Source organism: Falco rusticolus, chromosome 1 (genome assembly GCF_015220075.1).
Source record: "Falco rusticolus isolate bFalRus1 chromosome 1, bFalRus1.pri, whole genome shotgun sequence".
NCBI classification, from domain to species: domain Eukaryota; kingdom Metazoa; phylum Chordata; class Aves; order Falconiformes; family Falconidae; genus Falco; species Falco rusticolus.
In genome coordinates this window covers 88,790,595-88,817,631 of record NC_051187.1, presented here as the reverse complement: position 1 = coordinate 88,817,631, position 27,037 = coordinate 88,790,595, and the positions used below count along the sequence as shown (strand labels likewise).

At 40.4% G+C, this 27,037-nt stretch overlaps 1 protein-coding gene across 1 annotated transcript in view; it reads left to right on the top strand.

The window, feature by feature from the left end:
• Nucleotides 1–3,080: 3,080 nt before the first annotated feature.
• The window catches only part of ZNF638 (zinc finger protein 638), a 42,762-nt gene continuing 18,805 nt past the window's right edge, over nucleotides 3,081–27,037 (top strand). The window contains 19 exon segments of the mRNA XM_037388485.1: nucleotides 3,081–4,602; nucleotides 12,069–12,130; nucleotides 12,400–12,438; nucleotides 15,071–15,378; nucleotides 16,931–17,130; nucleotides 18,053–18,199; nucleotides 18,573–18,704; nucleotides 19,097–19,155; nucleotides 19,324–19,367; nucleotides 20,481–20,552; nucleotides 21,027–21,209; nucleotides 21,329–21,403; nucleotides 22,375–22,439; nucleotides 23,176–23,307; nucleotides 23,500–23,628; nucleotides 23,956–23,997; nucleotides 26,208–26,244; nucleotides 26,247–26,300; nucleotides 26,303–26,346. Of these exon segments, the coding sequence (XP_037244382.1) occupies nucleotides 3,184–4,602; nucleotides 12,069–12,130; nucleotides 12,400–12,438; nucleotides 15,071–15,378; nucleotides 16,931–17,130; nucleotides 18,053–18,199; nucleotides 18,573–18,704; nucleotides 19,097–19,155; nucleotides 19,324–19,367; nucleotides 20,481–20,552; nucleotides 21,027–21,209; nucleotides 21,329–21,403; nucleotides 22,375–22,439; nucleotides 23,176–23,307; nucleotides 23,500–23,628; nucleotides 23,956–23,997; nucleotides 26,208–26,244; nucleotides 26,247–26,300; nucleotides 26,303–26,346 (3,243 nt within the window). The 5' untranslated portion in view covers nucleotides 3,081–3,183.

The following is a 27,037-nucleotide window of genomic DNA, read 5'->3' as shown; positions in this document are numbered from 1 at the left end:
TGAAGAAAATTAACTCTAGCCCAGCCAGAACCAGCCCAAAAGTGGGAAAAAGTTATCTCCAATGTCAGTTGAGAATATTCACCGAAAAGCAGAAGAAATTAGATCAGTTTTGATTTTAAATAGATTATCCCAGTAGCGCATTCTGAGGCAAAGTGAGCATATATATACCCATATCCCCTGTTGATCCTGACTGCACCTTAGGAGTTTGGTGGAGTGATAGCTTTAAAAATTATTATAAATCAGGACATCTCATTGTGGCATTCTGGTACTGACCTGACCAGGCAATGTTTTGGCTGGCTTTTTCTGTCTGCCGATTCCCAGATCACCATCTCCTGACTAGGCTGACAGTGTGCAAACTCTGACAAGAGGTTTGTAGAGGCATATGACTTGTGGCAGTGGTTCAGGATCCTGGGGTGGGAGTGTACCTGATCACAGCACGCTGGTGACTTGAGTGGTCTCCGCTGCCTGGAAATCTAGGTAAAAATTCTACCTTGTGAAGTTGTGGTTTGCTTCTGAACAGATCCCTTGGAAGATTCGTCATCCACTGAATTAAGGTTCAGTTTGCAAACCAATGTCCTGGTTTTGGCTGGGATAGAGTTAATTTTCTTCCTAGTAGCTGGTACAATTCTGTGTTTTGGATTTAGGAGAATAATGTTGATGACACACTACTGTTTTTAGTTGTTGCTAAGTAGTGTTTATATGAAGTCAAGGGCTTTTCAGCTTCTGGAAACCTGCCAGCAAGAGAGCTGGGGGCACAAGAAGCTGGGTCAGGACAGCTGACCCAAACTGGCCAAAGCTGGGTATTCCATGCTGTAGAACATCATGCCCAGTATATAAACTGGGGGTAAAGCTGGCCAGGGGCTGCTGCTTGGTGACTGGCTGGGCATCGGTCAGTTGGTGGTGAGCGATTGCATTGTGCATCACTTGCTTTGTATATTCTAATTCTTTTATCAATGTTGTTACTATTTTCTTCCTTTTCTGTCCCTAATAAACTGTCTTTATCTCAATTCCACAAGTTTGCTCATTTTCACCCTTCCCCATCCCATGGGGGGGGGAGGGAGTGAGCAGCTCTGTGGGGCTCGGTTGCTGGCCAGGGTTAAACCATGAAAACCAGCATGTTTATTTTAAAATGTGCTTTACTAATGTATTCATGCTTGTTATGGGTGGCTTTGGTATAGTTCTCTCTCCAGCTGCTTTGCAAATTAGTGGGCTGACAGGGGTTTTTTTTGCCCTGCAGTGATGCGAGTTCCAGAGGACCGCACAACTGAAAGGCAAGAGATTACTTTGTGCGTGTTTGCTTAATAGTCTGTTTTGAAACTGTCTTGAACAAACTTGGCCTATCATGCAGTTACCATTTAAATATGATTGAATTTGTTGAGGGAGGAGGGGTATTGGGTAAGGAGTCCTGGATAAGAGGCCAGAGTTTTGGGATTGTTGTCTGGTAGGAATCTTTTCTTTATTATAGCTTCCTCTGTTTTTGTAATGGAGAGGAGAATATGATTAATGTTTCTGAAGCTACTGTTTCTGCTTGGCCTGCCTTCAGTTTGTACTTAGTTAAATAATTGCTAATAAAACTCAGAATGGTTAACATGCAGATAGTAACAAGTTAGAGGAGTTCAGCTGTAAAATCTGAGTCTCCTGCAGCTTGTATGTGGCTCACCTCTCTCAAGTTGTAGCTGCATGTAATTTTATTTTTGACTTGTGGTCCTCAAGCTTCAGAACTTCAGTCCTTATAGATTACAGACATGAGAGAGGCACCTACATTTACTTGAAAAACTTTTGTTTGGAGTCAAGTGAGATTTGCAGACAAAACCTGTGATGGAATTGGTGTTGGTGAGACAAGAACCTCAACACTGCAGAAGTATAGCATGCAAGTTCAGAAACTAGGGGTGTCTGCAAGTCCTATTATAGTTAGGCTTGGTGAAAACCTACTAGTAAAGCTCATTCAAACCTAATGTATTGCTGCAAGAAGCATGGAAACAGCAGGTTATCTGGGTTTGGGAGACAGCAGAGTGATGAGGGGTGGAATTAGGACTTGGGATCCTTCTGACTGTGCCGATGCCACAGGTTTGGAGCATGGGTAGATGAGGCACCTTGCTCTGAGTATGCTGCAAGAACGCATTTCCAAAACTCTGTGGTATTTCATTTTTTTGTTAGTGTGAGCATCACTTTGTCTTATTCTGCCTGTATTTGTACATTCTTTTACTGCCTTCCAGGTCTGACTTCTCAGTGGTTTCATCTGAAAGAAAAGAGCGGTTTCCATTGCCATTGTGCTTTTTTTATGCTTGTATGTGGATGGTTTCAGTCTCTATATGATTTTATACCTTTCTGTTAGTTGTTTCAATATAAGATCTTGCCTTTAACATCTGGGAAATGGAAATTTTCTAGCCATGGAATTCAAATGTTGTCACACCCTTTGAATACTTTCGGGCTATAGTAGTTTACCCATGAGAGTGGTCATGGGAGTGTCCCTCCTGAAAACTCCTCTGCTGTCTTCAGATCAATTCCACAGTGGCTTGACATCCAAGTTGTAACTGTTTTGAATTCTCTACATGATGGTTTCACTTACCATTCATACCTCATAAACAGTTGGAGAAGGTTTTAATACTTTGGCTTATTGCTCGTAAAATAGCTGTAATTGTAAATAAATCCAAACGATGTTGTCATCAAGAACTGAAACACCAAGTTTCAGCAAATGCTGTTGAAAGAGTGTCAACACTAGGTATGTGATCTGTGACACTGAACTTGTTGGGCAAAGCTTGTTTACGTAACTGTCTGTTGTCTTTTCACTGCATATTAAGATTTTATGCGGTGAAAGAAAATGTTAATGTTTGACAGAATTTTGAGTGCAAAAGTACCATTTAAACTGTTACTAAAATGCTGTTTTGTGACTTCGGTTGTTTTTGTCACCGGTTATAGAATCCACTGCATAAAGTAGGCGAAAAGATAAAATAATCTAATACTTGTCTTTTAACTTTCAGCTTTGTGTTATTCTTGGAAAGTTTCGCACCACTTGTGAATTCCTTGAACCTTGGCATTGCAAGCCCACTTCTGTTGGGCCCTCCTCCTTTACAGCTTGCACAAATTAAGACACAGTTGGCTCTTCAGCAATTGACCTCAGTTGCTACCAACCGTTCTGCACCTCCTTATGCTTGGTTAAATCAGGCATTTCTGAAAAGCGCAATGTTTAGTCCTAGAGGAACTTTACCTCAGAGGCCGAGAGGACCTAATCCATCCGGCACAAAGCCTCCAGGCTCCTTTAGGGGAGGAGGTGCGGCAGGTCTTCAGAGAAAGCCTGCTCCTGGAACACCTCAAGGGATATCACAAAGATTTTCGGGCCAGGAAACGTTTCAGTGGACGGGTTCGCAGAGGATAAACGTTCGGGTAACTCTGCACAGGGCTGATCCGAGGAAGGTAAAAGAGAAGACGAACCTACACCAGGAGCAGAAGGGAGAGCCTCGCACAAGTTGCTGGGATAATAGCCCGTGCTCGGCTGGGACAACTGGGCAAAAGCCACCTGCCTCAGCGCGGATCGCAGAGCAGAATTCAAATGCCCAGAACCGCTACACGCCAGAAAGTGCTTCCAGCATTTTAGCGAGTTTTGGGCTGTCTAATGAAGATTTGGAGGAACTCAGTCGCTATCCAGATGATCAGTTAACGCCTGAAAACATGCCGCTAATCTTGAGAGAAATACGGATGCGTAAGATGGGTCATTCTTTGTCTGGTTTGCATACTCAGAGCCGAGGAGAAGAAACGATTGGTGGTACAAGTGGTGGCGCAGCAGTCAAGAGTAAAGTGATTGATTATGGGCATGCGAGCAAATACGGTTACACTGAGGATCCCCTTGAAGTGCATGCTTATAATCCTGAAGTGTTAACTGAAGATCCTCTTGAAGCACGCGTCTATAATCCTGAAGCATCAAGTGGAGAGAATAGAGAAGACTTCCAACGAGAACAGAATATGTCGATGGGTGTCCCACCATCCAGTGTGACGTGTAATCCGGTGTTTCCAGTTGAAGAGTTAATAAAACCAACGGGGTTCCAGAATGACTCCTCAAATACTCGATCATTCTTTCCAGCTGAGACTACAGGAAAGGTGTCTGCATTGTGTGCAACACCCCCTGGACTCCCCGTGGTGAAACCCGTATCCCAGCCTGCAATACCGCCTGTCATGCCACCTATGATGCCACCTATAATGCCACCCTTGGCCCAGCCCATGATGCCACCTGTCATACCGCCTCTTGTCCAACCGTCTATGACCCAGCACGTAATGCCACCGATGACCCAGCCACCCTTTTCAGCTGAAATTCTTGCAGCTATGAGCCAGCACGAAAGAATTCAGCACGAATCTGGGACAAGCCAGTCTAATGCCCAGAGCAGCTCAGGAGCAGGACAGAAGCCCTTCCAGACACAGGCTGAGGGCCCAATTAAATCTCCTTTTGGTATTGTGAAAGCATCGTGGCTTCCAGTGTTTCCCCAGTCTGATGCCCAGAAGATAAAAAGATTGCCCACTCCGTCAATGATGAATGACTACTATGCTACATCTCCAAGAATATTTCCACATATGTGTTCTCTGTGTAACATTGAATGCACTCATATGAAGGTGAGTGTCTTTCAAAGATTATTGCATAAACTTGTACTCGGCATCTTACCTGCTGCACTGTTTTATGAACTAATTTTTTACTGTGCATTAAATGAATTGTGATGCTGTTCATCAGTTTGAGTGCTTACGTGCAAATTTCAAAGTGCTAGAAATGGTGCTGGTAAATTATTGCAACTGCTGCACAGTGTGTTCTGTTCTAAGTTGCATTTCAAAGTTGCATTTCAAAGTTGCCACACACATTGATTTTTTTTTTTTCTCCCATTTTTAAAAATATTAAAAACTATTTATGTCCTCTACAGCGAGTCTCAAATGACAAAACAAACCCTTTATCAGTGGAGTAAAATACTAACATCATCTGGGTGACTAAAATGTGTGCAAAAATTGTGGTAGATGAGATGTTCATGCATTCAGCCCCCCTCCTGCAAAGTCTGCATTAAAACAAAGCAGCCTATTTATCTGCAAAAATTTAATCTTCCAAGTGTGGTCTATGTGACATTGACTGTTCCAGAGACTGAAAACTAGCTCTGAGGGACACACAAAATGCTCTCATTCATCTGACTGAGCTTTCAGCTATGAAGCAAGTAACAGTTTCAGCTCTTGCAGGAAGAAAAGGATCTGGTGGATACTGGGAGAGAGAAAAACGTTCTGAAAGCCAAGACCTAGGATTGATATATCAAAAATACAGGAGAACGAAATCTTGAAAATTGTATAATTAGTTATTATTTACATGTGTTTAAATTTTAAATAGTCTTCAACAAATGGAAAAAGAAACACCTGTGGGGAGGTGCTCTTTTGCAATTTGGCAAAATCATGCAAGATTGCTAGGCCCTATTTGTGCTATGTATTAAAAAAGCTGAATTAATAGTTAAGACTGTGACAGCTGCATTAGGGGCTTCAGAGTAAAAATACATTTTCAAGTACTTACACACCAGAAGCACTGAAGGCCAGGGAGAAGTGCAGCTGCTTGGGCAGGCTTGAAAACTTAAAGGGAAGTTTGATTTAAAATGTAAAATGGAACAGGGCAACATATTTGGGTTTGTGTTGATAAATGGATGAAGCACTTTGGAAAAGTGTAATCTGTTTAAATGTGAATTATTCAGTGAATTATTCAGTAGCTTGCTTACTGGTGCTTTCTGAAATGAAGCAAACGTTATTACTAAAAATACTTCTTGACAAATTAGCTATGAAGTTTTCTGGGGAGATTAAGGGTTGTAACTTCTTGTCCTAATAGCACTACAGCATAGCAGGTGTTCTCTAGACATCCTGATCTGCCTGCAGCTATGCAGCCTTTTCTGTCTGTCATGGCTGCTTCTAGCTTTGGCATATTAACTTTATGGGTTTTTTTCTTTATGTACATTTGCTGCTGCGTAGGCAGTTCAGACTGTTTTGAGACCTCACACGGCAAGCTGTGTTTAGACAACAGCGTTGCAAAATAACCATAATAGTTAGGGTTGTGGTTTTTTTTCTTGCTGCAAAAAATAAAAGTGTGTTCAAGAAATGATTAGTCTTGTGTATTTGTGAATTCTGAAGAATTTGCCTTACTTCCAGCTTTACGGTTTGGCATTACAAATAAAAGTTGTCTTTGTCTCAGTTGCATTGTTAAAGACTACCTAGACATTCAGTTTTTTGTCTGAGTGTTACAGAGGAGGAAGCATATGAAACAGCATCTTCAAACTGAACAAGAAGTGATGGGGCACTGGCATAGGGGAAATTGATAATCATGTGTGGTATGACTTGTACTAGGAAGTGGTTGTTTCACACAGAGCATAGATACTGTTTGCCACAATGTTGTGAAAACTTAGTTGAAAAATAAGAAGTTCTGGGAAGAAAAGCCTTCTGAGGTTACGCAGAGACCCTCTGATGGCACAAGAAGTCCTGGATGAGCGGATGGCTGGAGGTGTATGCTGGGGAAATTTCCTAACACACTTCCCTAGCCAGCCCCTGTTGCGTGCCATGGGAGTAGAGGTGCTAGGTAAGCTAGGTGGACCTTTGGTCTCTGCAGCTCACCTGTAGGTGAATTGGAACTTTGGAGCTAGTTTTAGGTCATCGTGATTAGATGTGATTTCTGGTGCATAGTACCAAAGACTTGTGCAAAGCATTTGATGTCATTTCGCGTGACACCATTGTCTTCAAACTGGAGAGATGTGGATTTGATGGATGGACCACTGGGTGGATGAGGAATTGGCTGGACAGCCGTACTCGAGAGTTGTGGTCAACAGCTCGATGTCCAAGCACAGACTAGTGGCGAGTGGTGTTCCTCAGTGGTCAGTAATGGAACTGCCACGGTTTAACATCTTTGTCGGCAACATGGACACTGGGATTGAGTGCATCCTCAGCAAGTCTGCCAACAGTGCTAAGCTGTTGTTGCAGTTGACACGCTGGAGGGAAGGGATGCCATCCAGAGGAACCTTGACTGGCTTGAGAAGTGGGCCCATGCAAACCTCATGAAGTTCAGCAAGACTGAGTGTAAGGTCCTGCACCTGGGTCAGGGCAATCCCAAGCATGGATACAGGCTGGGCAGAGAACAGACTGAGAGCAGCCCCAAGGTGAAGGACTTAGGGGTTTTGGTTGATGAGAAGCTCAACATGACCTGGCAATGTGTGTTTCCAGTCCAGAAAGCCAACTGAATCCTTGGCTGCATCACATGCAGCGTGGCCAGCAGAGTGAGGGACAGGGCTCTGCCTTCTGCTCTTGTGAGACCCCCCTGCAGCGCTGCCTCCAGCTCTGGGGCCTCCAGCTCTGGGGCCCCCAGCGTAAGAAGGCCAAGGACCTGTTGGAGTACATCCAGAGGAGGCCGTGAAGATGGTCGGAGGCTGGAGCAGCTCTGCTGTGTGTGTGGGGATGGGCTGGGAGAGTTGGGGTTGTTCAGCCTGGAGAAGAAGAGGCTGCGGGGAGACCTTAGAGGACCTTCCAGTACCTAAAGAGGCCAACAAGAAAGCTGGAGAGGGACTTTTTACATGAGCCTGGAGCACTAGGACAAGGGGGAATGGCTTTAAGCTGAAAGAGAGTAAATTAGATTAGATATTAGGAGGCAATACTTTACCATGAGTGTGGCAAGGTGCTGGCACAGGCTACCCAGAGCAGCTGTGGATGCCCCATCCCTGGCAGTGTCCCAGGCCAGGCTGGATGGGGCTTGGAGCAACTTGGGTTGGTGGAAGGTGTCCCTGCCTGTGGCAGGGGCTGGAACTGGGTGGACTTTAAAGTCCCCTCTAACCCAGGCCATACTGTGATTCTGTGAAGTTGTAACAAGCATTTTAAGAATGCTGTGTTATAAACATGTTTTTGTAATGTGGCGAATTGGAAAGAAAGTAGGCGGAGTGGGTAACACGAAACAGGAATGGGTGAAGATGATGCAAGATAGCAAATGAGGAAAACCTCTTTCTCCAATGCTTGAAGGTACTGGATATCTGAAAAACAAAGTTTCAATGATGTTAAAATGATGGTTTCAAAGTTCAGAGTATTCATGGTGATGAGCTTTCTTTTTTTGTAGGTTCTTTTAATCCAGTCTTGTACTGATGTACAGACTCATCTAGGATTCATTTTCTTGCCAAGGTTGAAGCAGAGGCTGCATTACCTCTTGGAAGGGAATTTAAGTGTGTTAGCTGCTGTTGGTTTGTTCAAGTGACAGGATTGCAGCTGGGTGTGAGACCCAAGTCCTGCTTTTGAGGGTCAGTCTGCTGCTGAAGCTACAGTGACTGTTAGTGGCTAAAACTTTGAGTTTGCATCATCTGAACTGTATCCCCCTTGTTCTTCCAGCTTGGCTTTCCCAGAAACATTGTGAAACACTGGCTTGGAGTGAAAACGCTTCTGTTGTCCAAAGCACCTGATCTGTTCTCCCTGCAGGTCTTTCTTTTTAAGTATCTAATTTAAAGAGGTCTGATGAAATCAAAGCTGAAAATGGTCTTGAGATGTCTGCACAGTACCAAAATAGAGTTCTGTGCTTTGAGTTTTGAGTGTCATACAGCTAAGTAAGTAAATGTATTTTCTAGCTCTTTTGTAATCTGAAAAGAATCCTGAGCATCTCTTCTACAGAACTACTTACATGTATTTGAAGGTGTTGGGTTTTTTTTGCTTATACTATTCAAAAGTCAAAAGTTATCTCCACCTCCATGGCATAGCTATTGTAGATCTGTCCATGAAAAATATATTCTCCTTAAGCTTTGAAACTTTTTTGTAAGGCATATGGATAATCCTCATGTGTAGTGATACATGGCAGGTCAGTGGCTGTGTAATACGCTTCTTGCAGCTGGGGTTGGATGTGAAGAATGCTCAGCTGTTGCATGCAATGGATTTTGGATATAACTCTTGTTTAGCATTTCTTTTCCTCTAAAAATGGCCTGCTGGATCCTTAGCAATAAGTGGCAGGGGCCTCAGTTATTTGACGATGCCTTCAGCCACCTCCGGTTGAGCCTTGTGTTGTGCTGAGTGTGTGTTCGGTTTGAACTGGGCGAAGTCCTTTTTTTGAATCAACAGTGCAACTTTGGACTTGGCTATCCATGGTCCTTCAGGACAGGTATCAGCCTCTCTAGCCAGACTACTTAGTTCTCTGAAATATTGTGGGTTTGTGGGTAAACTATGATTGTCGTGGACTGAAAGTTAGTTGTTGTTGAGCAGCATCAGAAATGTGAAAGTTTTGTCTTATTTTTATCTTGTGTAGGAAGGTTTCTGTAGTTTTGTCAGAGATGGCTGCACACAATACTGCGTTATAAGAAAGGTATACTCCAGAAAGGTGGGCTTTTTGAGCATTAAAAATTTAATTTGAAAAATTAATTGATGCTGAGCTGGCTTGTTGATGCAGAAGGTATTCTCAAAAATTTATGCATTTGTGTCCTGCAATTTTTTTTAGGGGAGAGTACCCATTCTGCCCATAGTTTAGGTGAAACCGCGCCTCGGTGTTGTCTTCTTTCAAATATATTTACAAAACCCCCAATATATTGAAACCTTTTGTGAATGCTTCACAGAGCAGCTTCATTTTCACCTGAATTGTGGTATAATTGGAATAATAAGTCATTTCTCAGTCTTCAAACATAGGTCACTTTTTGAGCAAAGCGGATTGCAATATTGCAAGCACGAGGGATCGTATTTGCATATGTTACAATTTTTCTTTTCTAGTGAGGGTGATGTCTTCATGGTCTTTACGTTGTTGAAGTCATGGGGACTCAAGGTTTTCCACAGAGAATTGCACTTATGATTCCTTTGCTGAAGTAAGGGCACAAAATGGGGTCTGGTCCATTTTACTCCTAGTTTTCTATGCAATGCCTTGCTGTGAAAGCAGCACAACAAGTGCAGGTACTATCCCTTGCGTTATTGTCAGAGAGGGTGAAGTTGGAGGCTGGAGACACTGTGCTTTGTCGGCTTCTGCTTCAGGACCTCTCTGGAGCCGATTGTGTTGGGAAGGGATGCAGTTGTTTTAGGGAAGGAATCGGTCTTTGGGGACAGGACTTGCCAGAGGGAGCGGGAATATTTTTGCAGACCGAGAAGGGCAAGGAATTAATCAAAGAGGAGGAATATGCAATAAATCAAGACCCTGTAATTCTATGAAATGCAAGAGGGCATTGGCATAATGAAGACTTGAGAAGAGAAGAATGTGGGGTTTGTAGGGAGGAGACTTACCCTTTGTAGGCTTGCCAGTCTTGTTAATGCTCGTTGGACCGGTAGCTAAAGACACTTGGAAGCAAAAAAACCTCGGCCCTCGCAGGCACTGTGCGCGCTTTCTTCGTTTGGGACCACGGAAGTGGGATGCTTGAAGCCCAATTTCCTTTCATTTCCACAAGCTAATTTGTTTTAGCCCTTGAGTAATAGTCTTTCTTTTTCCTGTCAAACTTCAAGACTCCAGAAAAATAGCATTCTTAAGAACAGGATTGCTTAATAATGGCTTGTTATTAGGGAAAATAGCATGTAACGATGAACTGCTTGCTCTTGACGTGTATGCATGCTGTATATTCACTGTGTGCGCAGATCTACAGCTGCAAGTTGTTTTATCAGTCTGTTCAACTCTTAACGTGTTTTGGTTTGACTAGTGAGACTAGTGGAAAGCGTCTTCCAAGTAATATTGTTCTGACTTTATTTGAAGAGCTAGAATGAACAGAATTTTATGAACATGGCTAGTAAAATCTTTCAGTGCCTTTCTGACATTAACTAGTATATCTGTTTCTTCAGGAAATTATAATAAGTGTGGTGCTTAAAATGTATTTTAATTTCTTTAAACCCCATGTTTTTTTGTACATGGAGTATAAATAGTTTGGGTAGTTGTCTTGTAGCCCATTTGAGTGTTGATAGGCTGATCGGATCATGTAAGTGCAAGGAACGGCTGTTTTCACCACATTCTCTGCTGTCAAAATGCACAAAACTGTGCCCTGGTCACATTAATTCTTCCACCTCATAGGCTTTGAGTAAACCATCATGAGCTTTTCTTTTAACCAGTGTGTTCAGCACTTCTGTCAATGAACAAGAGAGTTTGATACTGCCAACTACGCATTTTATAATCTTTTGTGTTATAAACCAGCATGCACTTAGAAAAAGCGATACATCATTTCACAACTGCAAATTCTTTTATGAAGCCTTGCCTGTCAGTTGCGTTATTCAGCCATTATTACCTGTTTTAAATTGTTAAAGCAGCTAGAAGTTGGTTTTTTTAAGGATGCTTAGTAATTATCACTGATGACATACTATACCTTACAGTTTAGCACCCTGCGATACCTCTTCTCCGCTGCAAACTGACTACAGCAGTTGCTTTCACAGTAGGTTCGGTTTCCCGTGCTGGGGGCTGATTCTGTGTTTACAGTTAAAACCATGTTGAAGTATTTTTCAGGATTGAGGGCTTGCATTATACTTCTGGATTTGTCTCATGCTTCACCCATCAGTTATTCGCAAGCAAAACTTTTTTTAAGTAATTATAATCTTAAAAAAAACCAGCGCGGGTGTGAAAATTTTCATCGTTTTGGCTGACCTTTAGTTGTAACATTATTATGAGCGAATGCTTTTGAGCTTAAGGCATGCAAAGTCAGGCCCCTCTAGAAATGGTATTTGAGTTCGTTGCCACATTGTGTCAGTTCTCTGATGTGTTCAGCTTAATTTGCTGTGTATGTGTTCATCAGCCTGACAGTCTGTGAAGACTGCTAATAGTTTTCTTTCTTTTAATATAGCCGGCTATTGGATCGAGCTTTTGCATTAGAGTGCAGTGACAACAATCCTGTGTGTTGCTGGAAGTAACAGATTCATTTAATACAATGCCTTTTGTTCATCTTCCACTTAGATTCCTTTGTGTTCTTTAAAAGCCTTTTGTAATCAGTAAGTATTTTAGTCTTTTGTGTAAAGAGTAAAAACCTAGGTGAGGAATTTGGCTTAAAATCATTTGTTAGGTTAAATTTTATGGAGGGTAAAATATGACAGCAGTAGAAATTGTGGTCAAATGCTAACATTTTACACTTTAATCAAACTTCTCTGGATGTCTTTTTTTCAATTAGGACTGGATTCTGCATCAGAACACTCCTTCTCACATTGAAAGCTGCCGCCAGTTACGTCAACAGTAAGGAATCTGTTTAAAAAGTTCACTTGGTGTAAAAAGTGTTGTCTGTGCATGCACGTGGTCTGTGAAACTGTCACATTTCCTTAATGAGTATCTGAGTGCTATGCTACATTGGCTTTAGACCATCAGGGTAAAGGATGAACCAACACTGGGTGCTTCTGAAGGAGCAGGAACGTTTCTCTGTAAAAGCTACTGCATGTAAGCAAAACTTGCGTTCAGATGGCAAACGTGGCTTTTTCACTGATGTTCTATTTTTTAACATTTAACAGATACCCTGATTGGAACCCTGAGTCTCATTCCTCAAAGAGGTAACTGCTTCTTGATTACAGGTTGTTTTTAATTTGTTGCTGTTACAAGCCTGTGGTGGTTAAATGCTGCTATTTTCCTGTTTTGCTCACTGGCAGGCTTTGTTAGTGGTGTCATGTTTGTGTTATGAAATGGTGTGGGATGCTTTTGTCTTAAGTTCGTTTAATAGTGTAAGTGGTGTAGTATCTAAAACTCTTTCACAATGATGAGAGTAAACGTTGTAGAACTGTCTGAAGATTGATACAGTCAGCAGCCTCATCTTGAACCTTCCTTCTAACCGTGCTTGAGTTAGTGGTAAGTTATTGGATGTGATATAATACTAACCGAGTGAGACTGACCAGTGTTGGGTCACTGATTAACCTGCATGAGTGATTTCTGACTTTTAGAATCTTTTTTCCACTTAAGCCACTCTTTGCAACTTGAAACCTATTTGACAATAGGCATGCTAGCGTTAGCTCTTATTTCTCATGCTGTTCAGTCCCTACATCCCCTGGGGAGCTATGTGATCACAAGTAAAAAAAACCACTGGAATTCATGAACTCATGTCTCTTCTGTCCTTTAAAATTATGCGGTTTACTATTAATTTCTTTTAAAAACACACCCTGTGAACTAATTCTACTTGAAGCTCAGCAAGATTGGGTTATTTTCCTAGTTTAGTATTTGTACATATCTTGCGTACAAATAGAGCTTTAATTTTTGCTAGATTTTCCTGTGAGTACGTTAATTAGTTTGACATTCTTCCTGGGAAGCTAACTATTCAGTTAAAAATGTTACAAAGCTGATTATGTAGGTCAGGTTAATTTGCAGAGTGCATCTGAGGTCTCACCATGTTACAAACAAAGAGAAATGAAACTTTGAAGAGAGAAAGCAAACTTTTGAAACTTTCATGAGGAGAATAATTATATTTTAAAACCTCAAATTGAAATTGCTGTCCAGTGCTGCTGATGTTACATACAACCCTTGCAAAGGAAACTGCTTACAGCTGGAGGACCTTAATAAATTGGAGAAGTGTTTAATAGGAGTTTTTATGAGTGAGAGTGCGTACTTGCAGGTGGGGCAGGAGTTGTTTTTTAGGGTGGTGCTTTCTTAAATCCTTCCTGATGACAGCATGTCTTCAGCTGTGAAAGTTAGGATACAGCTGTAGGCTTTCAGTGATCACAGATGTGCAGAGCTGCTGGGTGCAGCCTTGGGGCAAGGTCGATGAGCTTGTGATGTACTGTTGCCCCTCTGGTTTGCCCTCTCTGCTTTTATAAATTGTGCTGGTTTTTAATATATTCAAATGGTCTTCACTGGGCACAGGAATAATGGGGTTTATAGGATTTTTAATTATGTCTGAAACTTGCTAATTAAGTAACACTGTGAGATATCGGTATGCGAGGTGGGTTGGAACATCATTTAGGAGAACTGAGGGGTTTTCAGCTGTCCTTATCTACCTGCTGGCCAAAAAGGTAGTTTTGCTTCTCATCCCCTTCTCCTGTCTGTCAGTCATTGGTCCTTTCTCCTTAAGCGGTTTCATCTCAGAGGAACTTTGTCTATTCAAAGTCTTAAACAGTAATAATAGGGCTCGATGTGGTGATTCATTAAGTGCTGATGCTCTAGATTACCAAACTGAGATTTGCTGTTACAAGCCTGTGGTGGTTAATGCTGTTTTCAGTTGAAATGTAAACGCCTCTTCCATGTTGTGTTAAGAGAAATCTGTTTTAGTTGTCCGGCATACAATCTTCCCAGTAAGTCTAGTTGTACTGGATGTAAATGCAACTGTGTTTCTGTTAGTTTTGCTACGATGTAATGGCTAGTGAGATGCTGCTTTCTGTGTCGAGTCAAAGGACATGCTACATCGCTTCTTCCAGTTTCAGATCTCAAAGGTGCCTTGTTTGCTGTACCTGGGTTTGAGTGCTGGTGCAGTGCCTTTTCAGCATCAAAGAATTCAGTGCGGGCTGAAAAATCAGACAAGTGCTTGGCTGTAACACACCGGCCTGCCATCTGACAAGTTCATAAAAAATATTTGGGATATTTAAGCATATACTCTTATGCATTTTCCAAGTTTTCCCTTTTACTCCTGTGATCTTTCCTGTCAGGGTTTTCCTATGCCTGACTACTTTTTGTGTCTCTAAGAGGGACTATTTCTCTCATGGGCCTCTTCACTGTTACTTCTTTCCACGTTCTTCATCATTTTGCCACTTCTAGGTAGCATAAGTATGCAGTGGATGTATGTTTATGCAGTGCTTTCACATTCCTCTTTCAGCCTCAGTCAATCTTTTAGACACAATGTCTCAAGGTTGCTTACTTCCAAACTAAATTTGGGAAAAGCAAGGAAAGTATCTTATATTCATTACTTAGTCATGTATCCTTTTCCTGTTATTTTTTCATAGCCCTGCAGTTATAACTTCAGAGTTTTCTTTGCAGCTTTCTGTTGTTTCATGCAGGTTGTTCTCTCCTACTTGCTTCTTTTCAGTTCTGTCTACCTGTCCTAAATTCACATGGCAAACATGTTATCTGTCTGTTTGTTAACAAATTAGACTCTAACCTTTTGTCAGTGTTGGTTCTTTTTTGCAGAAAGTCTGTTTCAACAGACTCGGGTTAATGATTCTTTGCTGCCTTGTCAAAACTTGTTCTATGCCTTTATTCCATTAGAAATGCTGGTGACAGAAAAGAAAACCAGACCCCAAAGCGTCGTTCCAACTCTGCCAGTCCCAGTCCTAGACGTTCGAGGGTCACAGGCTCCAGCTATGTTCTTCGCCGATCACGATCAAGATCCAGGAGCCCTGGCCGCTTCAGGCCAACGAGGCCAAGAAGTCGAAGCCCGCGGCAGATGCGTCGACTTAGCCCCAGACACAGGTCAAGGTCACCGCAGCGATCAAGAAATCCACTAAGAACTAGTCCACGGCCTCAGAGATCTTCCAGTAATGATTGGTCATCAAGGAGGTCAACCCGATCTCAAGGTAAGGGTGGATACAAGCTGCCAAATTGAAACTTCCTTTAATTTCTGGAAAACTGAGTTCATTTAAAGAGGTTTATCTGTCCAGGCAGTCACCTAGGTGTTTTTCATAGGAAAATTCTGTTTTTAAAACCAACCTTTGCTGTTGCTTTGTTAGAAGTATGCTTACAAGAAAATGGGCATTCTGAAAGGTCTGATGTCTTCTTACCTAGTGTCAGGAATTGTTTAATTGCCTCAAATAACTGCTGAACCAAGTGTCTGTTCCAGGTGTGCTCAGTGTTTAAGCCAGTAAGGACAGTCAAGAATTAAAAACAAAGGAAGGCTCTTCTTCCTTCAGCATCAAAAAGGTAGTTCTGCAAAGGCAGTGTGGATGAGGAGAGGAAAATGGAATGCTCAAAACCTGCGTTGCATGGAGGTGCAATTGACAAGGAGCACAGTGTTCTGCAATAGTTTTGTTGAGATGAGAGCCTGGTGCCTGAAAGGCTTTCAATGAAACATTCTAACAGTTGAGGTCGTTGCACTGTTTTGTGACTCTCCCTTCAGCTTACTTCTTGCAGTTTGCGCTTCTAGGACTTTTTAAATAAGCTCTGACAGTTCCACGTAGTTCATTTTGAGCTCAGTCTCTGGCTGAAATACCAGTTCGTTTGGAGTTTTTGTTTCTTTTTAAATTCTGAAGAGAAAAAAATAGAGGAATTTTAAAAGGTTGATTTTTTTCTTTGATGTGTGTACTGTGGCTATGTTGTTTGTATGCTTTCAGAAAATTAAGAGGTACTGAGCTCTTTTGGGGAGGAAGTCTAGGTGACAAGTTGTGAAGGGACAGGCAGGTTCAAAGAGATCTTCAGGGTAAAATGCAAACCACTGTAATGTAGAAGAATAAGGGGAAGGAGCAATTAATAACAAAAATATAAATTTTCCACAGAAAGAAAGCATACAGGAAATAAATGTGTCAGATCATTAAAGAATAATTTAAAACAACAGTCTGTATGACAAAGAGCAAGACAGAGGGATACAGAAATTAGGTAGAAGGCATCAAGATAGTAAGTACTGCTGTGTGTCAGTATGTGAGAGGAGGATCCAGGTCTTGAAAACGTCTTTTCTTACATTCCCTGACATAAAAAATTAAACAATCATTCTTTTGCTCTAGCTGTTAGAATTTTTGTAGATATCATCCCCAGTGTCACATTGTCAAGTTTGAAACAGCACAGTGAAAATGGTACAGAGGTTTATTTTAATTGTTATTTATAGGCCATATCTGCTAAAGTGTGATTAAGGCTTTTTTAACTTCACCAGGGCTCAAGATTAAATCAGGAGTGGGTGGTGAAACTGAAACTGTAGAAAACCAAACAGCAATGTATGTAAATTTTCTTTTAAAAACAAACAAACAGACCTCAGTTTGTATTCCTGTCCACTCTCAGACAGAAAGGCAGCTCTGGAGGCAGTAGTGAAAAGTTTGGGACCTGGCTTTGTAGCAGAGTTCAATAAACATAAGTCACTTCAAGCAGCTGGGCAAGGATCTTCGGGATTGGGAAAATCACCACCCTCTCATGGACTCCTAGGGAAGATGCCTGGAAATATGAAGAAAGCATTGAAAACAGGAGTTTCTCCAAAGGCTTCAAAGACAGACGTGCTTTCTTTGCCTGGGTCAAGTTCTTCATCTCCTGAAACTGATGATTTATCTCAAGGCAAAGAAATGGAAGAGGATGAGGAAGACTTACCCACAGGAACCAGTGGACCTCGTCCTACTTCTTCTAATAGGGTGAGTTTCTTAATGTTTTTCTCTGTGATTTTAAGAATTTGGGTAGTATCTCATCTCAGGGGGTCACTTGTGGGAAGATTAACAGTTCTGTTTGCTGATTCTATGCAACAGATACTGCCATTTTGATGCAAAGATTTGCTGGCTGCAAGTAAGTGATGATTTACACAGCACGGGTTTTTTAACTGATGTGAAGCAAAGCCTCTCTACTGCTTTCCAACAGCAGAAAGAAATGTCTGTTAAATTGGGGTCTTTGTTTTACTGGGCACTTGTTTGTATGAAGCAGGAGTGGATATCTGTTTGGAGGAGCTTACTGTGTAAATAAAAATAAAGGATAGGAGGCAGTGTTCGTTTTGCCCTGTCAAGCAAAAAGATGAGGCAGAGAAATTTAATGTTTTAAGAAGGATCTTAAGCCAGTGTTGTCTTCGTCCAATGCACTGACCTTTTGGATCTCTTAGAAACACCACCTATAAACCAGATTGTATTTTTAACTGTGGTAGATGCAGTCATCCTTAGTGGTCTCTAGCCTCTAAATGATCAGCAAAGAGAACGTTGCCTGTGCTGTTGAAAGCTAATAGATAGTATGGAAAGGGAAATAGTGGAATTGTGCAGCTCCTTACCCATACAGCCTGGACAGCTGGAATTATGTAGGCCTGTAGCACTTGATATAAACAGAAGGGCTGTGTTGTGTTACTCGGTAATCCCATGACATGTCTTCTAATAACTGCAGATTGAGACAGGGTAGTAGAACAACAAAATTGTGGCTTGGTCCTTGTGTTAAAAAAGCAAAAAACCATCAAAAATACCCCAGTGAAGTAAGCGGTCTGTCTATTTTGGAGTAATTTTTATTGCAGATCCTTTTTTTCTTCCTTTTACTGGACTTGACTTGGAAAGTGTTTATTTTTGTTTTGTTTTCAATTTGTAGCTGTTGAGAGATCAGTTGTTGAGTTGTGGGACAGTCCTTCAAATATCTGATTTACCGGATGATGGCTTTTCAGATCAAGATATTAAAAAAATTGTTCAGCCTTTTGGCAAAGTTAGTGATCTCATTGTACTTCGCTCTAGAAATGAGGTGAGTTTTCCTGTAGAGTGGTTTTCTTCTGTCAGAACGATGCAAAAAAATTCGTTGAGCAATGAAAAAGCGTTGTATTTGGATCCTCAGCTGAACATAGGATAAGGCTTCCTGAACATGTAATCTTGGAATAGCTGGAAATGTTAAGTTTATAAATATTCAGTTCTGCTTGCTACCTAAGTTGTAAATGTTAGAGGAAAGTTGGATGTTTTTTGTATGATACTGAAACCCAGACATTTTCATTAAACTCCACATGAACTTAGAGAAGTGCATGCAGGTCTGTTGTGATGCAGATTTTCTTAAGGAAAAATTGCAGTGAATTGCATCTTGTGCCTGTAATATAAATAAAGCCTGAAAGTGCCATTTATTTTAGGCCTTCTTGGAAATGAACTACAAAGAAGCTGTGATAGCAGCTGTGAAATATGGTGAAACTGTGCCAGTGCTGGTAAACGGGAAACGGGTGAAAATAAGTGTAGCCGAAAAGCCGAAAGCTTCTCCTGGCCAAGTAAGCAGCCTGTTGGTGAAAAACATGACGCTTCATGGGTAGCTCAGTATTTTACTCCAAAACTGGTGTGCTCTAGAAAAATAGATCTAGTAGTTTTACTATCTTTTTAATTTCCTTTTCATAAACAGCAGTCTAAAATACACAAAAGTACTTCCTAATTAGTTTTCCATTTTCCTTGGTTAAATTTGGTATTTGTGAATAGTATCAGTTTAACAAACATTGAAAGCTACAACCTATATTTATATATACTTAATTACCATTAATAATTATTAATACTATTTTAATATGTATGTATGTGTATATATATGTCTTTGTACCTATACACATACACACACATGTGTAAATAAAGTATAAATGATGCAGCAAAACTTTTTTCTTTCTGTCCCTTTCAGGCCAAAATGAATGTAAAAAAACGGGCTCTGAATATTAAAAAAGTTGCACCAAGTACAAAGTAAGTGCTGCCATTGCATGCGTTAGTGTTAGCTGTAAGGGCTGGAAACCAGATGGGTTCAATCTGTTTGGTTTCTTGTGTTTTACTGTTTTTAAGATTTTGTAGCTGTTTTAACATTCATTACTTGTCTTTAAAATTGACTTATTTTTTTCCCCTCCCTCATAATAGAAAAGATCAGAACACTATCACTAAGACAACTAAATCCATTACAGGTGAGGTTTTGGTTACTTTTTATCTGATGATACATCTGTTGTTGCCTTCCCTCTTTGTGCCCTTTTCTTTGTTTTTATGTGAATGCTTTTCATAATAGTGACTGAAAGTGAGTCCAGAGGGCTCCCAGGAAATGTCTGGTCTTACGCTTTCAGACGTCGTCTTTTTCATGGAACCTTGTCTATCTTTCTGTATAAAAAGCCACAAAACACAGCTCTCAAGTAGCAATAAAAAATCCCCACCTTGACCTGTGCTTATAATCTGAAATTTTAAACATTTGCCCCATCTGTTGGAAGATGTGTGGCACTTTGAGCTCCATAAAATAAGTGTAATTCTTCAAACTGATTTTAAGCCTAGTGTGTAACATATTTAAGGTTCTTTCACAATTAGTGCTAGTGCTTCTCAGTGTCTTATGTTCCTTGAACTTTCTAAATGCTTCTAAATTTCTGCCCTGGTCTTCTAATGATCCAGACAGAAATGATTTCAATTACTATAACTTGGTCTGGCGGAAAAACCTGGATGTCATACTATTAGAGAAGAACTTTTTTTTTTTTTGTTAGTATTTCAATGAAAACAGGACAAACTGCAGTAAATACATCAGAAGCCAATGAAACTTTACAAAAAATTTGATGGTATTATAATATGACTTTTACTTCTGGTGTCTTTTTTTTGTTACTTATTTTATTGGCTTTCATGAGCAGTTATTCTGAGCAAACTAGGGACCAGACATTATAGGAAATTGTGCTTTTTAAAGATGTATGTCTTGAGTCAATCGTCAGCATGGTGAGAGCATCCAGCATGCCTCAAAGCTGTCTCACAAGTGGAAACTGAATTGTTTTGTCAGTTAAAAAAAGAGAACACAAACTGTTTTGCAGGAGCAAGGTGTTTTCACCAGAATCCTGAACAAATTCACAAAAGATACTCTACTTGATGGCTTTCATTTGGTAGTTTGTTGGAATTAACTTACGGTTTAGATTTTGGGGTTTTAATTTTTTTTGTCGTATCAGTTGAATTGCTGCAGATTAAACTGGTTTTGTATGTATTTTTATATTCTTTGTAAGTAACTTAAGTAATAAGTGTTTCTACTAATACTTGGTTTTGGATATTTTATGTAGGTAAAAAAGAAAGGACTAAGAAGTCAGTGATGATGGGAGATAGTAAAATCAAGAAAACTTCAAATTCTGCAGGTAAGACAAATATGAACTTCCACTCATTATGTGGAAAACACAGGCAAGTGCTTTTCTGTACCCTTGCCCCTTTCCAGAACAGTTATTTAAGGTGGTGAGTGTAAGCTTTTCACACCTTTTACTGGGCTTGCCAATGCAGTAGGTGGTTAGGTAGGCAAGCACTGTTCTCATGCCTTGCAGCTTGGCTAATGCAGTGATTATCAGTGCTGTTTGTAGATCTAGAATAGCAAAGCACTAGGGAAAGGAGATGAGCTTGGGGAAGCAGACCCTTTCATGCAACCACAGACTTACACTTGTTTTGCAAAACTGTTCCTGTATGTACAATTTCTGCCCATTTGTGACAAGGAACAGGAATTTATGTGATAGGTCTGTGAATATCTGCCAGAAAAACATATAGTGCAGTTCATTCTCCTTTTGCAAATCGATTAGTTTAATATGTTGAAATGCAGTATGCTTTTTCCTGTGGTTACCTAGCAGTAAAATCTGTAGATGAAGACCTTCAGACAACAACAGAAGTGGAAACGGAAGTTGGGGAAACTAAGCTCTTGGACCTGAAGACCATTACAGAAGGGGACAGTGTTACAGAGCCTGTAACAGAGCCTGAGAAGCCAGCAGAGACTCAGTCCAAAGGAGTGACTAGTCCTGCGCCTGTACTGGGTAATTCTGATACCATAACGCCACTTTTAAGTTACTTTCCTAGTAAGTTAATAACATAACTAGTTAAGTTATGTGGAGTTTAACATTATGATATTGTCTTGAATTTACTTGTTTTTTAGAGAAACTTGCACAGATGCCTCAGGTGGTGGCGTTGGGCTTGGATGAGTTTAATGAAGCTTCCTTAATTGATCAAGGTAAATTGCAAACTGACAGGATTTTTCTCATTTCTGTCTTAAACCTCTCTGCTATTGTGAACTAAATGAGAATTTTTAAGTCCAGGAAATTAAAGTGACACAGGGTATCGGAAAATAAAATCTATTAGAACAGGTTCACTGACCGAAACAAAACTTCATCATGACTGAAGTGGCTAAAACCCCCTGAGATTTACATCTTTCAGCAGACACAAGATTTTTACCTAGACCTTTTCGGTGCAGCCAGGCACTTTTATTTACAGCTCATTAGAGCAAAGGATTTGGGCTTTCTGTCTGTTCCGTTTACCACTCCACCGCCGATTGTTTTAATCTCATTGCTTTACATTGCCTGCTAGAGCTGGTTCGATAGGTGCTGTTTCCCCCATATTTTCTAACTGATTAACAACAGACTTTGTTTTAAACATCGCTTAAGTGTTTATTAATTCTCGGTTACTATGCATGCATAGTGGAGATAGGTTCAGCAAATATGACCTTGCCCTGTTAGAGGCAGGTACAAACATTTTACAGGAGAAGCGTTTTTCCTTTACCTGCGCTTGCCTCTCCTGTATGATTGCTGATTTCCTGATGTCTGTATTTTTCTGAGCCTTTCACATATCGCTGTGGACTTGTCCCAAGAAAAAGACTATGTGGGCACATTGGGGGGACCTTCAGAGTCATGTGGTTGTGATTATTCAACTGATAAGGTCTCAGTGTCAGCAAAGTGTGTGCATGCTAATCAAGGGATTGTAATTAATTTTTTTTATGCCTACTTAAACCTTTTCTTTCTGGAAGCATTTACATAGTGCTGTGTATGTTCCACCAATGTAATTTGTCACTGTGAGTTAAATGAAGGACTATTTAATTTTTCATGGTGGCAGTGGTGATAAAATGTAATGCAAGGTGTTCTTAAAGCTCTGCAGTATTTAAAGAAATCTGCTGTGCTACTAAACTACTCCCCTACCCCTTTTTTTTAGAAGCTCTGATAACGACCACAAAGAGTGAAGAATCAACAGAACCCGCTAGCAAGGTCAGTCGAAAGGTGATTTTATCTGTGGAAGTTTTTAAGTACACACTAGTGCCATTTCCAAGTCTTGGTGCTCTCTCTGAAAACTGCCAGATTAAATCCCTTGCCTGTTAATTTCTTGTAAGAAATAATGATTATTAGAAGAATATTAGACTATTAATTAATAAATAGTATTTACTTTCTCCTTGCTGTTTGTGATTTGATAGACATCTACCATTTCACTCTCTGGCTTTCTGTTTTTTCCCTTGGAGTTCGTTAGTTACACCAAAGCTCCTTTATGCTCTGATCATCTGTATTGCCCTGCTGTGGGTTTCTTCTCTTGAGATACAGTATTTGCACATCAGTCCTACAGTATTTGCTGTGTGGGCATGTCATGAATATAAAGTAGTGGCATAATTATAGGGGGGGCTTGGTTTGGTTTGAATTTTTGATGAGTTAACAAGAGAGCCTAAGGTGTGTGTGGAATTAGCTTAGGTGTAGATAGTCTACAATGAAGCTTTAATTAAGGTGATTGTATGATATAATTAGAGAAAAATGTTAATAGAATATGCTTTGCTACTAAATCCTAGAAAGGTTATATGATCTTTGGTTTTGGGGTAGTTGCAAATATTATAATATGCTTTCAAGAAGTGCTTCATTCAGTGTAACGGTGGTTTTACATAGTAAAAATAAATGGTCCCTTCAGAAAATGCAGCAGTTATGATTTAGAGTTGAAGAAATACCAGTAACATTTACTTTCGCTTGTTTGCAGGAACTTGATGATACCTGTGTGGTTCTTATTTCAAACTTGCCTGAGAAAGGATATTCTGTTGAAGAAGTTTCCAACCTAGCAAAGCCCTTTGGAGGACCGAGGGATGTGCTAATTTTATCATCTCATAAAAAGGTATTCTAATTGGTATTAGTAGTGTTTTATCGTAGAAGCCAGGACATGCTTCCACCTGTAAAAAAGCAGCAAATGCTTTTTTAACAAATGTAAATGTGATAATGTAATAATGCAATGCAGGAAGCATTGATGTGAGATGCTCTTGATAAATTAAAGTTTTGTTAAATTTTTTTGTTTTCTTACTTTTAAAAGGCCTATCTTGAAATAAATAGAAAATCTGCAGATTCCATGGTTAAATTTTACACCTGCTTTCCGATGTCACTGGATGGAAATCAGCTCTGCATCAACATGGTTCCTCAGTATAAGACTATAAAAGATGAGGTAAGTAATAAAACGTATCGAAATTCTAGGATATGTGGTAACATTTTGATACTGAACAGGATTTTGAATTTAAGCTGACTTATACTCTCCCTGTTTTATGCATTCTGATGGTTTGTGCTATTGAAGCCTGATTCTGTTAAATGTCTTTTTGGATCCTGGTCTTCTGAAATTAGAATAACACAAGTGTCAGTAGTGCTGATGCTCTTGATTTTGTTCATAAATCAGAAACTAAAAAGTTGGGAGTTAGTGACTGCCAGTTAGCTGCTGCTAGTAAAGCTGTATTTTATAGTTCAAATCTTACAATGTCTTTTTTTTTTTTTGTTACAGGAAGCAATATTTACTGCTTTAATTAAAGATTCTGACCCTCAGGTAAGTTGCTAGCAGTCTAACTTTTCCTCCACATGCTCTCAAAATATGTTACTTTAAATTGGAATTAGTATCCTTCATACTGAAATATTACCTAATTTAATTATTATCTAAGCTTTCTCTGGAACTAGATGCTTATATATATTCTCATGGACGAATGAGCAGGGAATAGAATGAGTAAATGTTCACTTAATTTAGTTCTGTGATGCGTGAAGTGCTAGGAATTAAACATTTAATAGGAGTCCTTTGAGACCCTCCCCTTCTGTTACGTTTTTTCCATGTTTTAACAACAAGCTGCTGACCACTGTAGCTTGGCGAATATGCAGTGTTTGCCTGTATGGAATGCCACCCGTTTTCCCAGTGTGCTTTATAGACAGATATTTTGGTTTAACTATCTAAACCACCTCTGTGCTTTGTTTGGTGTAGTGTGTCTCCCCAGTTGTCCCTCCTGTTCCTTCACTGCACGCACTGCAAGCTGGCCAGTGACGTACAAAGCGTTTTAATACAGTGTAGGTAGGTAGAGGTTAATGAAATTACAGCTTTTATGTCTTCTGTGAAAAACATTTTCAGGTTATTCTTGATAGAGACTCAGTCATTGTGTCTGAATGTATGTCTCTGGGCTGAAACAGTTGGCACAAGACCTTCACAGGAGTGACTTTAAAAACAGCAGTCTCAGGAGCTAATTGTATTTGGTTAAAAAGCATATTGCAGAGAGCCCTGCCAGCAATAAATCACTTTCCAAGAAACCCCCAAAGGCTTGAATTTTCAATTGCAAGTGTGTCTGGGGGATATCTCCTTTCTCCTGTGATTGTTGGTTGGCACTAGCAGAAATACGTGAGCATTTGCTGCGAGTGCCCCTGCTACCATATCCTACTTATGCCTCTGGTCTGCTTGTGGTGAAATATTTTTTTTCTGCTCCTGGTAAAGTGATGAATAATGGAAGAAAAACATACCAGACCTGGGAAGCAGAGGGAGCAAAAAAAGTCTTGCTTGTTGGGAGTGAGTGGTGTGTTTCTAAAAGACACACAGCTTTCAGGTATTTAAAGATAAGGCTTCTTTAAGATTTCAGAAGTCTGCTAGTACCTTTGGATTTGTGTTCTAGGGACCTTTCCTTTGATCGTAGAAGCATGGCATGGTTTGGATTAGAGGGGGCCTTAAAGCCCATCTAGTTCCACTCCCCTGCCACAGGCAGGGACATCCTCCACCAGACCAGGTTGCTCCAAGCCCCGTCCAGCCTGGCCTGGGACACTGCCAGGGATGGGGCATCCACAGCTGCTCTGGGCAGCCTGTGCCAGCACCTTGCCACACTCATGGTAAAGCATTTCCTCCAAATACCTAATCTAAATTTACCCTCTTTCAGCTTAAAACTATTTCCCCCTCATCCCATCACTACCCGCCCTTGTGAAAAGCCCCTCCAGCTTTCTTGCAGCCCCTTCAGGCACTGGGAGGTGCTCTGAGGTCTCCCCGCAGCCTTCCTTTCTCAGGCTGAACAACCCCAGCTCTCCCAGCCTGTCCCCACAGCAGAGCTGCTCCAGCCTCTGACCATCTCTGTAGCTCCCTCTGGACCTGCTCTAGCAGGTCGTTGGCCTTAAATTTTTCACAAAATACTTGGTGCCTGGGCTTAGTCCATGGTTCTGCTGGCAGTATGTGGCTGGTGATGGCTTTCCTTTGCTGTCAGCCCACATGTACATGCTGCCACCAGGATCCTTCCTGGTCAGCAGAGAGTTGCTGGTCTCCTTGATACTAGTGTTCCACAGCAGTGGGGGTAACTCTGAAATTGAGAAATAATGTTTGACCAAGGATTGTTATGTTATTACAAACTGAGCAAGTAAACCAAATTGCAACTTTAAAAACAGGGTTGGAGTCTTTTGGACATGTTTCTGTGCCTTGACCGATTACAGTCTGACTAGGTAGTGTCTGCTTTTACAAATCTGACTTAAACTGCAGGGATGTTTTGCAGTATCGCTTTAAAAATAGACACTCGATCTTTTGAGTTTGTTATTCTTTACTGGGAAGTATAGCTGAGGCTTTTGATGTGCTGCATAATAAACGGAGAATCTGGTGTGAGTCTGAAAACATGAACATTGGATACGTGTGAATGCTTTTTTTCAGGAAACTGAGCAATACAGAAGTTTTCTGTGAGGCTTTTCTAACCTAGTTCAGTAGTTGCCAATAAGACAGCTGAAGCAAGTTTTGCCATTGCTTTTCTTCAGGTGAATACTGAAACCATACGTAATCAGTTTGTGCATCTTGGGACTTGCCAGATGATGGATACAGAGAACTTGAAGTAGTTTGTGTGGGACTTCGATTGGAAAAGTAGGCCATTACGTTGTCCTGAAGAATAAAAACAAGGTAAATGTAAATATAAATTTTTTTTCTATGTTGCAAAATAGTGTACTAGGGGAAAAAAAAATAGGTTTTTTATTTCCCATACCAAGAATGTTTTGCTAATGATAGATCCAAGTTTCTGACTCTTTTCGCATTCATCCTGAACAGGAAAATAATTTGTCTTACTTTTTTTGGGGGCAGTGGGGAAGGGAAAAAAAAAAAAACCAATAAAGAAAACAAACTTTAGGTCATTACCTGGCCTGAACAACACAGAACAGGTTTGTTAGCTCTGAAAAGTAAGCTTCCCAAATGTCTGCAAAATTATTGACGTTTGATGTTAGAGGTGGTAGGTGGGAGGGAAATAAGTTCCCATTCTGTAGGAAATTTGGGGAAAAAGATTAATTTGTTTGAGAAGTGAAGCTGTCAGAATTGCTGAGATTACTTTTTGGTTACAGGACACTTCAAAACGTCATGATTTGATTTAATGTTTTAAAAAATTCTTTGATATTGTAATATTTAATGTTGCTACTTTTGCACTTAACATTGGATTTTTTATTTTAGAACAGATTTAATTGTTTATGTTTTAAACGATTAAAATGGAACTGTGCTGTCTTTATTACAGCTATTTTAAGTGTCCTGCTACTAACCGTAGAACAGGTGAAGATGCTTTTAAGATGATCGTATTTTTCTTTATTTTAAACTTACTGCTTTAAAA